The following is a 13,073-nucleotide window of genomic DNA, read 5'->3' on the forward strand; positions in this document are numbered from 1 at the left end:
TTCTGATTTAATGACATATAGGAGTAGATTTCCTGAACCATCTAAAAAGCAAAAGTAGAGGTGTTGTCCATAGCAACCAATCAGATTCTAGCGATCATGTTCTAGAATGCGCTGGATAAATCATAGCAAGAATGTGATTGGTTGCTATGGGCAACACCTCCAATTTTCCTTTTCAGAAAGCTTGATAAATCTAATCCTAGGACGCCAAGGTATAAAATAATGCGATGTTTATTTATTGCAAAGCACTTTAGAATCATGCCAGTAACGGATCCTGTGTAATTCCTATCTATAATAATCACACATGTCCTATACACAAGGTTAAGACATCTGCTGCAACACTTGTATCCAATCGACAATAGGGCTTCTCTTCCCAGAAATTCCAATGATATCACTGACCTTATTGTTCCAGATTTAAATATTTGGAATGTATCCACTTGTATTTAACAGGGATGCTGTATGTCTTTATTTTTTTTCTACATTTGTACTGCAAGGCCATTAATATCAAGGTACCTGCGTTTAGCATCACTCCCAGATAATTGTAGGGTCCAGGGCAAAGATTACATTAGTGGGTGACAATCTCCCAAAAGTAGCATGGGTTCACGATATCAGCTAAAACAAAATAACTCAGGAGCTGACATGGTTTAAAACGATTTAATGAAAATAATACTCAAATTTTAGAATATAAACACCCAATGCAAGATTTGTTACTTCTGCCCTTAATCCAGATTTTAATGGATCCATCTATATTTTTATAATATGTTTTCTTATTTAGAATAATGTAGTGGTATTTGCACAGCTCTTCGTCTTCCTATAGTAAGTCTATCAGCTTTAAGATCTTTTCAGTACTTCAATCCGGCTTGGTAGATTTGTGACTTCATCCCTTTAATATTCATCATTAAACGGGTACTTAGGATGGTCCTGCCACCTAAGGAATAGACAACACAAAATAATTAGTCACCCAATGCAGGGAGACGGAGGTAGCTCAGCAGATCCAGCCTTTTTTTATTTTCCTAGATGGATTTGTCGACCTGTCTGCTATTAGGCTGTAGACTAAAGGTGCACGTTCTAATCAGGATCGATCCTTCAATTTCACACAAGAGTTGATAAGTTTAATACATGCATAGAGAAATAACTGCAAAATAACTAAAAACCAATTACAATTGCCATAGCTACTAAAGGGACTCTCCATTACCAGACTTAAATACTATTTATACACATTGGGGAGAATTCAATTCCCTGCATTGTTCTAAAAAACAACACAGGGTGAGCATTACAACCGCGGATTCCTGCTGGCGGCAAAAGTCAGAGTTGAATTTACCATAGTAACAATAATAGCGCGCATCAATTACAGTGATAACGGTATTTGTGCGCACCTTGAATCCACCCCCCAAGCAGGAGAGCTCACATTATAGAGAAAGAACATGCAACAATCTTCTGATTATTTTTATTTTTTTTATTAGGGGGCTTGTACCAGGTCCCAAAAATGATACCCCTGTCACCTTCTACTCATTACTCATCTGTGTTGTAGTTGTACGTTAGGGATTATATTTTGCAAATCAATCGTGCCTTATTACCTGCCATGCAAATTAAATATTTAATGTCCAAGTTCTTAGCCAATATTCTGTTGCTTCTCCATCCGAGAACCCCCCCATACATGTGTACGGGTTATCAATACATCAATTGATCATTGACAGCCAGGTCCCTGCTCCCCAAAACCTGCACAGTTCGGATATCGCAGTGATACTTACTGGCCAGTGATTAAATAACGCAGATTTTTGTTTAGTCCGTCCAAAGTCTTCATTTCTTCAGCGCTTAACTGGAAGTCAAAGACCTGAAACATGTACAAGATTTAGTCTGCTATACGACTGAAACACGCATGATGAGGAACATAGATTCATTCAACACAATTTATATTCTGCTCAAGACGCATGTAAAAGATCAGCTGTAATTTTTAACAGTTTACACATAGGGGAGCACAGGCAAACCGAGGGGGGGGGGGGTCCCTACTGCCTGGAAACCCCCCTCCACGCCTGGGGCACTGTATAATTGAGGTGGCTGGACCCTGCTACCGCTTCACACAGCTCTGCTTGAAAAGGGAGAGCTGCATGCACCTAACAGTAGTACACGCAGCATTGCCCATGTATAGTATGGGGATAGGAAGAGTTCGAGAGCAGCCAAGCACTGTCTAATATTATAGCCACGCCCCCATGCATGCTGGTCACGCCCACTGGCAGCGTGGTGTGGAAATCCCCCTCTACAAATCCTGTGTTTGCCCCAGGGGAGGATCCTGTAACGGAGCAAAAATAAAATGTCAAGTGATTATTATAATTGGCTTTAATCTATATGGTGATCATTTGTATTGGGGGGGTCGCAGTGGCACGCATCGTAAGAGGTCAATGAGGCGACAGATGTTGGGATCCAAAGATCTGGTGGTAGATCAGAGACTTGCGCACAGGGACGCCAAGAGGAATTTTGGACCCTGGTGCAGCAACTTTTTGGGTCCCCTGCCATCACCGCTGAATAGGGTGTGTCTACACCAGGTAGGTGGCTCCTCCCACTACGCAGGCTAACCAGGGCTCCTAGGCAAGCCCGGGCCCCGGTACTTTGTACCTGCTCCCTCCCTCCTTTCTCGGTGCCCTTGCAAGCTAGATCCCGCTACCTTGTTGCTCCTGGCTTCCTTATTCACATTTCTTCTTCATCCTTTTAATTGGAGAAAGAGGGGGCTCCACCTACCCCCCATCCACCGAGAGGCCAGAATGCACCCCAAAATACTCAGGAGAAACAACACTTTTGTTACAAATGAAAGATTGGATAATCTCCTTCTGCTCGCCAATAGGTGAAATGAAGATTTAATATACTCACAGCTCTTAATTACATTTCTATCATATTATTATCTGGTCATATTATTCTTACTGAAATACTCCTCCATATGAGGTCCTTTATTATTTGTATCAATTCCTGAGGGTTATTCTGTAATAAATGTTCCTACCAGTCCCCAAAGGGGCTTTTCTATAATTTAATGATGGTGTAGCCCAGATAATGTAACTATCTATCCTGCCGTGACGGCCACTCTTCTAAAACTAGGTTACTACAGATTAAATGACTTATGGGTCTATTTAACGTTGCTAAGCTTTTCAGAGCTTGATAAATTTAACCAGACCACAGTCCCTATTGAAAATGGGGACTGTGGTATTATGCGGTACTTTGCCTAGTGCAGGAGATACCGTTGATATCTCTTACATTAGGCATTTGTTAAATTGCTGACATACTTAAATCTGCCTAAACCGTGTGGTTCAAGGTTTGATAAATAAGCCGCTTAGACACATAAGATATGTGCTCATACCTGGGCCCCCGACAACCAATGCTTTCATATCTTAATTTCCTTATTTGCCTTTACTTCATGTCTACATGATAACATGAATATTTTTTTCCCTCTAAATTAATTCATATTTCTGTTTAATAGCACAGATTACTCCTGAGTAATAACACATCTGTACTCCCTAATTTTTCTTATAGTCAGTTATCTTTTCCACTTCAGTCTAGAATTTCCTTCTCCACCAGTTCCTGACCAACATCGCTGCCGGATACTGATTAGACCTCTGGGGGTAAATGTATTAATGTCCGGATTCTTCAACTCCGGCGTGTTCAGCGTCTTCGGCGATTAAATTTAAAGCGGCGCTGCATTGTAGAATGTTCTCATACTCCCTCTAGAATGTTTCCGCACTCCCTCTAGAATGTTTTCGCACTCCCTCTAGGATGTTTTCGCACTCCCTCTAGAATGTTCTCACACTGTCTGTAGAATGTTTTTCGTACTCCCTCTAGAATGTTTTCGCACTCCCTCTAGAATGTTTTCGCACTCCCTCTAGAATGTTCTCACACTGTCTCTAGAATGTTTCCGCACTCCCTCTAGAATGTTTCCGCACTCCCTCTAGAATGTTTTCGCACTCCCTCTAGAATGTTCTCACACTCCCTCTAGAATGTTCTCACACTGTCTCTAGAATGTTTCCGCACTCCCTCTAGAATGTTTCCGCACTCCCTCCAGAATGTTTCCGCACTCCCTCTAGAATGTTCTCGCGCTGTCTCTAGAATGTTTCCGCACTCCCTCTAGAATGTTTTCGTACTCCCTCTAGAATGTTCTCACACTCTCTCTGGAATGTTCTCACACTCTCTCTGGAATGTTCTCACACTCCCTCTAGAATGTTTTCGTACTCTCTCTGGAATGTTTTTACACTCTCTCTCACTCACTCTCTGTGCTCCTTGATTTGCTCAAGTGCGGCTAGATTTCCACCAAAGAGTGCTCAGGTTGTCAGATCAAAATGGTCGCATTTGCGCAATTACAGTGAAGGTGTTTCTTGCAAAGCGCACCAGATTTATTTTTTAGGATATTTCTGCAGAACATAAATATGGAAACAAGGGGTGGAAAGGGCACTTTTTATGGCACACTACTCCCGCCAGCAGAGGGCAGGTGGGCACCTTCATGGGTGTTGGGCAGACCATCCAGATGAAACAAAAAGGAGTTTTACAAAGCATATGGAATACGCGGCAGAATCTTGCACGGCGCATGGACCATACCTGGTGATAGCTTTTGGTCTACACCCACCAGGTGTCTGAAACAAGCCCTCTGAGCGATTTATCTATTTAATGATAATATAGGCACCATTGGCTGCAGCGCAGCTCACAAAGCTGATTAAAACCCAAAAACGTTTCTGATTGCCTCTAATTTTAAGACTGTCCTCTGGAAAAACTGTCTCATAATCTCTCTGCCTTCTAAGTTAATTAGAGCAGCGTCCACCCAGTAAACGTTTGTAATTTCAGCGCTGCATGATTGCTACAGCTGTATACAGCAGATCTTCCACCACTTATATGTGCTGAATTGGAACAAAATAATCCCTGCGCCCGATCAGCCCACGAATCGGGATTGCCCTGACGAAATTGGGAGTCGGAAGGTATGATATAGTTGGCTGTAGTTGTGTTAAATAATATTTGCATATTGTAGAGCACAAATAGCTACACACACACTAATTTTAAGTCTTGGAGGCTTTTATAAAGTTATCTCAGGACCCCAGAGGCGCCCACAGACTCCTCACCTGTAAATTCTGCTTAATCCTGGCTGGGTTAAAGCTCTTTGCAAGGACCACAATGCCCTTCTGCAACAGGTACCGCATTGCCACCTGGGCGGAGGTCCGGCTGTGCTTCTCCGCTATTGCGTTTAACACTGGATCTTCCAGTACCACAGGAGAGCTTTGGTCTATCCTGTAAAACAAAAAATAGTTTATGTTGTAGCATTCTGAAATTCTTTTGACAGTTTTAGGGTACAGTCTTCTGGACTTAAGTACGCTTTGTAAATGAAGCAATCTGTGTTTTGGCGATATTTTCGTGGTGTCCACTTATCTGATAGCGGTAAGATGAACTCTGCAATGGGGAAAGGCCGTGTTATGTGCCTCTGGTACAATGAAGAGTTAACAAATGTACTTAGAGAGCTCTGATTTCACTATCACTTGACAAACACTGTAACTCCTCCAAGAAATAATCTGCAGAAATATGGGTCAGATTAATATCTCTCTTTCCCTTTATTAATATTTAACAGAAGAGTAGCACAACGTGCCCATGTGTACAGTGTTTATGCAGCAATTGTAGGTGGAGATAGCATTTTCTTTTACAAAATAGCTAAATATATCAACCTTGCAAACTGTGTCATCCACACCCTCAAATTACTTTTATCTTATATCTTATCCTCTATATCTTATCCTCATATCTTTTTTACTACTAATAAGCAGATTAATTTATTCCCCTGCTTAGAAATCTGCAGAACATTTATATCTCCCACGTGACCCTCATAAGATAGACATGAATGGCTTCTGTGGATTTTGCAGAACATTACATACAGATAAACTAGTAAAAGCTCTTAAACTGGATATATTTTAAGCCATTTCTTTCTGTACATCCGCAGTTCTTATGAGAACTCCGCTCCTATGAATATTTTCTTACAGGGACGGCGGTCTTTCCTTCCTCTTCCATGGCCTCTAAAACGTGGGCATTTCTATGGCAAACTCAGCACTCTAAAAGAGAACGGAGAGGTCAAATGTCCACAGAACCCTCAGTATCTCCATGATGTCACTAGCTCCCGACGAACGGCTTGCTTGCATTCACATGAACATTGGTTCAGCCCAAAATGCAGTTGTCTCCAGTGTACGTGGATAACGGATGCACGATAACAGTGTATAAAGATCGAGGTACACCAACTTAACAAGTGATAACAGTGCAAGTCAGGGTTAGTTTGTACACCCTGCGCAGAGGAGGGGCAGTAGGGTAACAGGTGGTAAACGTGTTTGGAAGGCTCTCCCCATTACATGATGGACGCTCTTCAGTTATAATTTTCTTACCGGAGAATGAAGAAAAAGATCAGAAGTAGTTGGTCCACCCCTGAAATTTGGGTAATACCCAAAAATTTGGGGAGTCTCATCAGGTTTACAGGTATCATCATCATCATCATCAATCATCATCATCATCATCATCAGTTATTTATATAGCGCCACTAATTCTGCAGTGCTGTACAGAGAACTCATTCACATCAGTCCCTGCCCCATTGGAGCTTACAATCTAAATTCCGTACACACACAGACTGAGAGAGACTAAGGCCAGTTTAATAGCAGCCAATGAATCTGCTTTGGAGTGTGGGAGGAAACCGGAGCACCCGGGGGAAACCCACGCAAACACAGGGAGAACATACAAACTCCTCACAGATAAGGTATAGGATACAATATAGCTCCAGACGGCCTCTTACCATTTCTCATCCCTGCTGGACCCCAGCACGCTGTACCCCACCAGCACAATGTCATGTGACTTGAGGAACGCCAACAATTTACTCTGGTTCAGGTAAATGTGACACTCTACCTGCGGAGGAAGGGAAATTGCCAGTTTATTCTCAAATCCCCTTAGAATAGATTTTTATTTATTGCTTTAGTGTCTCTTCAGTGGTGTTTATTTTTATATTTGCTGCACAGTCACATGGGGCATTGAATCCCTTTATTAATGCCCCATACCTTAAAGTGCCCATTTCACATCATGATTCTGCCATCGAATTCGGTCATTAGGGCATATTGTAGCATGAATTGTTCGAAACTGATCGGCAGCAGAACAGGATCTTTTCAGATGTTGCGCATAAGCAGGAGAAAATACGTCAGGACGATGACCACATCTGGGGGTAATAGTGGAGATGCTATAGCAACCAATCAGATTCTAGCTGTCATTTTGTAGAATGCACCAAATAAATGATAACTAGAATCTAGTTGGCTGTTATAGGCAACATCTCTACTTTTTCAAACCCGCAGCTTGATAAATTTACCCCCTGGAATACAATTTTGGCAAACGGACATGGACAAGGACTTTGGAATAATAGTTGACAGAAAGCTAAACAGTAGCTCTCAGTGCCAGGCAGCAGCTGCAAAAGCAAATAAACTTTTGGTCCATACAGAGGACAATGGGTGACAGGAAGAAAGCAGGTTCAACCATGAGCATAGAAACAAAACTAACCTGAATTAAGGATCAATATTAATAGTTACCTGATTACAGACCGGTTTATGTTTCAGGTTGGGGTTGTTAAGTATGAGTTCTATCTGACGTTTATTGAAATTGGAAACTCCGATGGATTTAACCAGCCCAGCGTCTTTACATTCTTCCAGAGCCTAGAAAAGTATTTCATTATAAGTAGTGGTTATAATTCATCTTCCTATTGTGTGTGCAATCAGCTCTGCCTGTGTGATCCTATACAGTTATTTATTCCATCATCGCCCACAGATCACTGGGGTACACTGCAGGTGTTAAACTTGCTGCCAGCCTTTGATTGATTGCTGTTGAGTAAACTCCAACCTGGGTACAACGTGCAACAGTCAGATGAGATGTGTGATGGCGCATTTTACCACTTTAGTCCCCGCCTTGCTTATCAGCGGCCTGGGCTGTGTCATCTCAGTGGAATCGATGCGGCACCCCAGGGAGCCACGGCGTGCAGTTTGGGAACCACTGATCTAAGGGAATAGGAGGAACTAAGTTCCATAAGAACCTATAGTAGCGTACTGGATGGATATGGAGAGATGGTAATACTGACAACTAATTAGTCAGAGAGAAGTTCCGTGACTATATAAGCACACAAAGTGCAGGCCATGTGCTTATATACAGGTCATGGAATACCGGTTGGCTTCTAATGTAATTATTGTATAACTGGGGGTATATTATGTCGTATAATACCATACCTCCCATCTGTCCCAAATTAGGTGGGTCAGTAACTATTCGAGGGGTCTATCCCTCCATCCCGACCACCGACAGACTTTGTCTTGACCGTCAGGATGCTTGACCCGTTCACCGCTGCTCTGCCGGATGATTAAGGAAAATCATGCGGACTAGGAGCACTCGAACTGGACCAGAAGAATGAATGAGCGGTGGCTGGATATTGTCATAGTCATTGTGTTCTGACATCAGTAAATGCTGAACGCATTAAAATAAAATGAAGGAAAAGACACATTGTTCAGTTGTATTATAAGGAATATGTACTATCAAAGCAGAGATTTGGTAAAGGAAATTACATTACAAATCATTAAAGAGCAAGAAAATCCACATTTAGACGTTAATATATACCAAAGTCTGTGTATTACTTGTCAAAATTGTTTACCTGAACAAGGTACAGAAGTATATTAGATTCTCTGTCCCATCCCTTTGCATAAATGTGACATCTCTAGATAGCTTTGTACTGGTGTCATGGCTTCTAGAGCCCCCTCACATCTCATCACTCGGACAAGGGAAATGATCTACCTGGTTATCTGGCAGCCGTAGTCAGAGGAGGGAACTTTGATCCCGAGATTTTAGTAATGTATTACACTTATATTATAAAGTCAAGGATTAGCATTAAAGTGATGACTCTTGTAATGACAGGTATTGAATTATTCAATGTCTGTCACTCTGGTTGGCAAGAGTCATTACCGGAATCTCCGGGTCCGTAGTTCTCACCCATGTCTACAACATTCCACAACCTAGGAACAGTCGCTGAGTCAGGAAACAAAACTCATACTCTACCTTCCAAGTATCACGAATGTCTGTGTTGTGAAAAATTAATTTTCCATTTTCATCCACGGGTAAGGGATTATCGCCAGGCTATTGTGTAACAAGAAAATAATATTATAGTAAAACAAGATTTTACTCCATTCAATACACCAATAGTTTTGACAATGAATATTGGTTTCAGTTCCAACTTTCTGTCTCCAGAGAAAAAAATTTAAAAAAATATTTTAGATAATGCAGTGTTTGCTATTGGATATATATTAGAACTGCATAAATGACGTGTCAGGATTGGCATTCCTGAGTCTGTACCAATCTGTTTTTCTAACTGCAGTGTTGCCTTTTACCACTAGATGGCACTCACACTATCACATCTGTCCTATAGTCCTCTGCTTCTGCCCTTTAAATATAGGAAACTTAGATTGTCAGTTCTTCTGTGATATGCAGTTGTGTATTCACCTTTATTACAATTTAACAGTTTAATAATATATTAAACATTATTAATAAAGGTAGGGTATTATTCTTTATAATACACTTACTTTTTTAATATTTATTTATATAGCACCCATCATATTACGCACCCATGCCCCATTGGTTGGAATCGAGATCATGACTCCAGTGCTGCAGTGCTAGCTACTGTGCCACCGCAACTGCCCTTAATCCTGTTTCTGGGACTGACCTTCATTTCTACAGGGTTGTGTATAATGAACAGATCGATATAATCCAGCTGTAGATCCTTCAAAGATTTTTCCAGAGCGGGGCGGACTCTCTCCGGGGTGTGGGAGTTGGACCAGAGCTGAAATAACATAGCAGGAAAAATGCTCACGTTCATATCAGACATAAAAGACAAGAACATTGAGTGGTTTATAAGTTTTTCTCCGCAGATCTGTGTCTCGTGTTTCAGATGAAATTTGATATGTTAGAGCCTAGTTTTAATGTGCATGGACCTCAATGTTACATGTGCATAGCTCTCATACATGTCAAGGCATGTCCTCTTATTTGTACAGGGGTACCAAGAAGACATGGAGACTGCTAAATAAATGATAGCTAGAATATGATTGGTTGCTATAGGCAACATCTCCACTCTTTCAAATCCGCCGTTTAGTAAATATACCCCATAGTCTCTAATTACCTTCCCAGTGTAGAACACGTCTTCTCTCTTCACCGTCCCATCTGCAATCTTCTCCCTGATGCCCCGTCCAACTTCAACCTCGTTGCCGTATATAAATGCACAGTCGATGTGACGGTATCCAACTTCTAAGGCCACTTTTACACCCTCTTCTGCCAATGACTTGGGAAACTAAGAACAATTAAAGGATTGGTTATTTTTAGCTCCTTAGGGTCATTTTACCTTACAGAAGTCCTTACATTACCTTATTACTTTTGGGTTTGTGGAAGGACTAATACCTTAATCCCACTGAAATGAACACCTGCCATGTAGACAACTGTCCGCCCTTCACCAGTTACTGTATCATAAAGCCCATCAGCTAATTTAGTGCTACTGACACTTGTATCTGCAATTGATGAATATTAGGACTGCACATCAAACATAAAGATTGCTGTAACTCACAAGCTATGAGTAATCAAGCCAAAAATGAAAACTGGGATGTCCATGTGGCGACTCGACATTGTAACGCCAGAGCCAGCTCAAGACAGAACAAGCAGGTAGCAATTCAGAAGTGTTTAGCTGAAAAAATTAAATTCCACTGACTCGTTTCAGGCAGTTTCAGCTCTTGATCATAGATCTGGCTGTGGGCGGCTGTTCCCTGAAATAAGTGTTTCTGTCACTCATGTTGTATATATACACTTTAACATTTTCAACTAAGAAGTTCCATGAGTCCTGGTACACAGTGGGGACTGGACTAGTCTGTATGTTCTTCATATCTACAGCGAGTGGAGCCCCATATTATTTTGCTAGAAAAAAATCACATACAAACATGGGGCTCTGACAGGGAAAACAGGGCCCCTCAAATTGCATGTCCCACAGCAGCTCCAGCCCCTGCTACTATGATAGTTCTGCATTTGTATAGAATAGCTGAGATGCCACGTAGTGATGACAGTGACAAGGAGAGGACACCTAAGGAGCGGGTGAGTAGTGGACACCTGAGGAGTGGGAAAGTAGAGGACAACTGAGGAGTGGGTGTGTAGTGGACACCTGAGAAGTGGGTGAGTAGTGGACACCTGAGGAGTGGGAAAGTAGAGGACAACTGAGGAGTGGGTGAGTACTGGACAACTGAGGAGTGGGTGAGTACTGGACAACTGAGGAGTGGGTGAGTAGAGGACACCTGAGGAGTGGGTGAGTAGAGGACATCTGAGCAGTGGGTGAGTAGTGGACAACTGAGGAGTAGGTGAGTAGAGGACACCTGAGGAGTGGGTGAGTAGAGGACACCTGAGGAGTGGGTGAGTAGAGGACATCTGAGCAGTGGGTGAGTAGAGGACACCTGAGGAGTGGGTGAGTACAGGACATCTGAGGAGTGAGTGAGTAGTGGACAACTGAGGAGTGGAAGAGTAGAGGACACCTGAGAAGTGAGTGAGTAGTGGATACCTGAGGAGTGAGTGAGTAAAGGACACCTGAGGAGTGAGTGAGTAGTGGACAACTGAGGAGTGAGTGAGTAGTGGACACCAGAGGAGTGGGTGAGTAGAGGACACCTGAGGAGTGAGTGAGTAGAGGACATTGGAGGAGCGGATGAGTTGAGGACACTTGTGAGCAGATATGCAGGCATAGGTATGCATAAGGCAAGACAGTACTAGTGGGTTACAAGCAAGGCAGAGGTCAGATTTACCCTGGGTACACATTGCAATGACAAAGTAAGGTCATGCAGACTCCCAATGGGACAAAGAATACTGGAAAAAATGTTTTCAGGAGAACAATAAACTAAATTATTATTTTCACTCAGTCACTTCCTCAACTAGCAGGCGACACAGAACCCCAATGAGGAGTTAGACGCAAACTCTGTTTTCAGTGCATAATACATTTTTTAACTTCTGCGCATGCCCACAATGCACTGGTCACGTTTGTATCTATATGTAGAGTTGCTTATTACACTTATGTCTGCTTATTGCCCTTTATGATTGAAGAGGTGGAACAGGGGAAGGAGGGGGGTGTAAGGGCGTGTTGGACCTAAGACGACTTATATAGCCTGAGGCTAGGACACACTTATTTGCGTCCAACTCAACATACCCAAGTTATATACGTTTTTTTTGGAATGCAATTTCTATCTGCGTTTTAGACGGAAACTGAGACTGACTCCTTATTAATCATATAACACTGATACATAACAATCTTTCAATGCGAAAAGTGACACAGATAACAAGTGCAGCTTCAGCCTTCACCACACTGCGACAATTAGTTCTCCAATAAAAATACAAATCCAGTAACACATTTTTGTGTATCTGGATTTGTAGATAAATTGTAGCATTTATATGTGAATTATGTACATTTTCTATTATACTAAATACAACATGATCTGAAAGCCCTTTTTAATGAAATGTTTAGAATATTTTACCAGCCCACCCTCACCTTCTCAGTGACCCACCTTCTCTGGGGCGTAGGTGCCAAACCCAATCACTGGCATCTTGTGCCCATCGTTCAGCACCACGTAGGAATCTTTCTTCAGCGCCATCGTACTTCTCTGATCTGTCATGAACTTGCTGAACAACCTTCACGTTTAAGTTATTCTTTATTTAAAGGAAATAGGCAGACCCTCCCCTTTAGTTATGTTTTATCTTACGAGTTTTACATTCTTAGCAGCCAAGCATAGCCAGTGAGGGTGGGGGAGTGGACACCGTCCTCTCTAATCTCTAGTTCAGTGCAACAGTCGCACCCACAGGCAACTTCAAAACATCCCATTTTGCAAAGTCATTGTGAGCAGTATATTAATCCTCAATACATTACAACAGCGTATTGTGAACTCTGATTTTTTTTTACTCCCTACACATTATATCAGTAGTACTCCCTACACGTTATATCAGTAGTAGAGATGAGAGCACTCGGATTTATGAAATCCGAGCCCACCCGAACGTTG

At 42.0% G+C, this 13,073-nt stretch overlaps 1 protein-coding gene across 1 annotated transcript; it reads right to left on the bottom strand.

Annotated features, from left to right (window-relative positions):
* Nucleotides 1–637: 637 nt before the first annotated feature.
* On the bottom strand, nucleotides 638–12,801 carry LOC142153148 (aldo-keto reductase family 1 member C1-like). The gene is made up of 9 exons (XM_075210468.1): nucleotides 12,585–12,801; nucleotides 10,181–10,348; nucleotides 9,728–9,844; nucleotides 9,067–9,144; nucleotides 7,563–7,685; nucleotides 6,785–6,894; nucleotides 5,088–5,253; nucleotides 1,749–1,831; nucleotides 638–925 (listed from the first exon to the last, which is right to left on the bottom strand). Exons 1-9 carry the CDS (start codon nucleotides 12,690–12,692, stop codon nucleotides 883–885), a joined length of 996 nt encoding a protein of 331 aa, XP_075066569.1. The 5' UTR covers nucleotides 12,693–12,801; the 3' UTR covers nucleotides 638–882.
* Between the last annotated feature and the right edge of the window lie 272 nt (nucleotides 12,802–13,073).

This window comes from Mixophyes fleayi, chromosome 4 (assembly GCF_038048845.1).
Source record: "Mixophyes fleayi isolate aMixFle1 chromosome 4, aMixFle1.hap1, whole genome shotgun sequence".
NCBI lineage: Eukaryota > Metazoa > Chordata > Amphibia > Anura > Limnodynastidae > Mixophyes > Mixophyes fleayi.

Bases quoted from the DNA above. Each gene is read 5' to 3' on its own strand.
- LOC142153148 (XM_075210468.1), bottom strand. From the start codon at position 12,692: ATGACAGATCAGAGAAGTACGATGGCGCTGAAGAAAGATTCCTACGTG. The intron at 9,845-10,180 runs GTAATTAGAGAC...ATGTTATTTCAG, and splicing joins ACGTGTTCTACACTGGGAAG to CTCTGGTCCAACTCCCACAC. The intron at 1,832-5,087 runs GTGAGGAGTCTG...TACATGTTTCAG, and splicing joins GGATTAAGCAGAATTTACAG to GTCTTTGACTTCCAGTTAAG.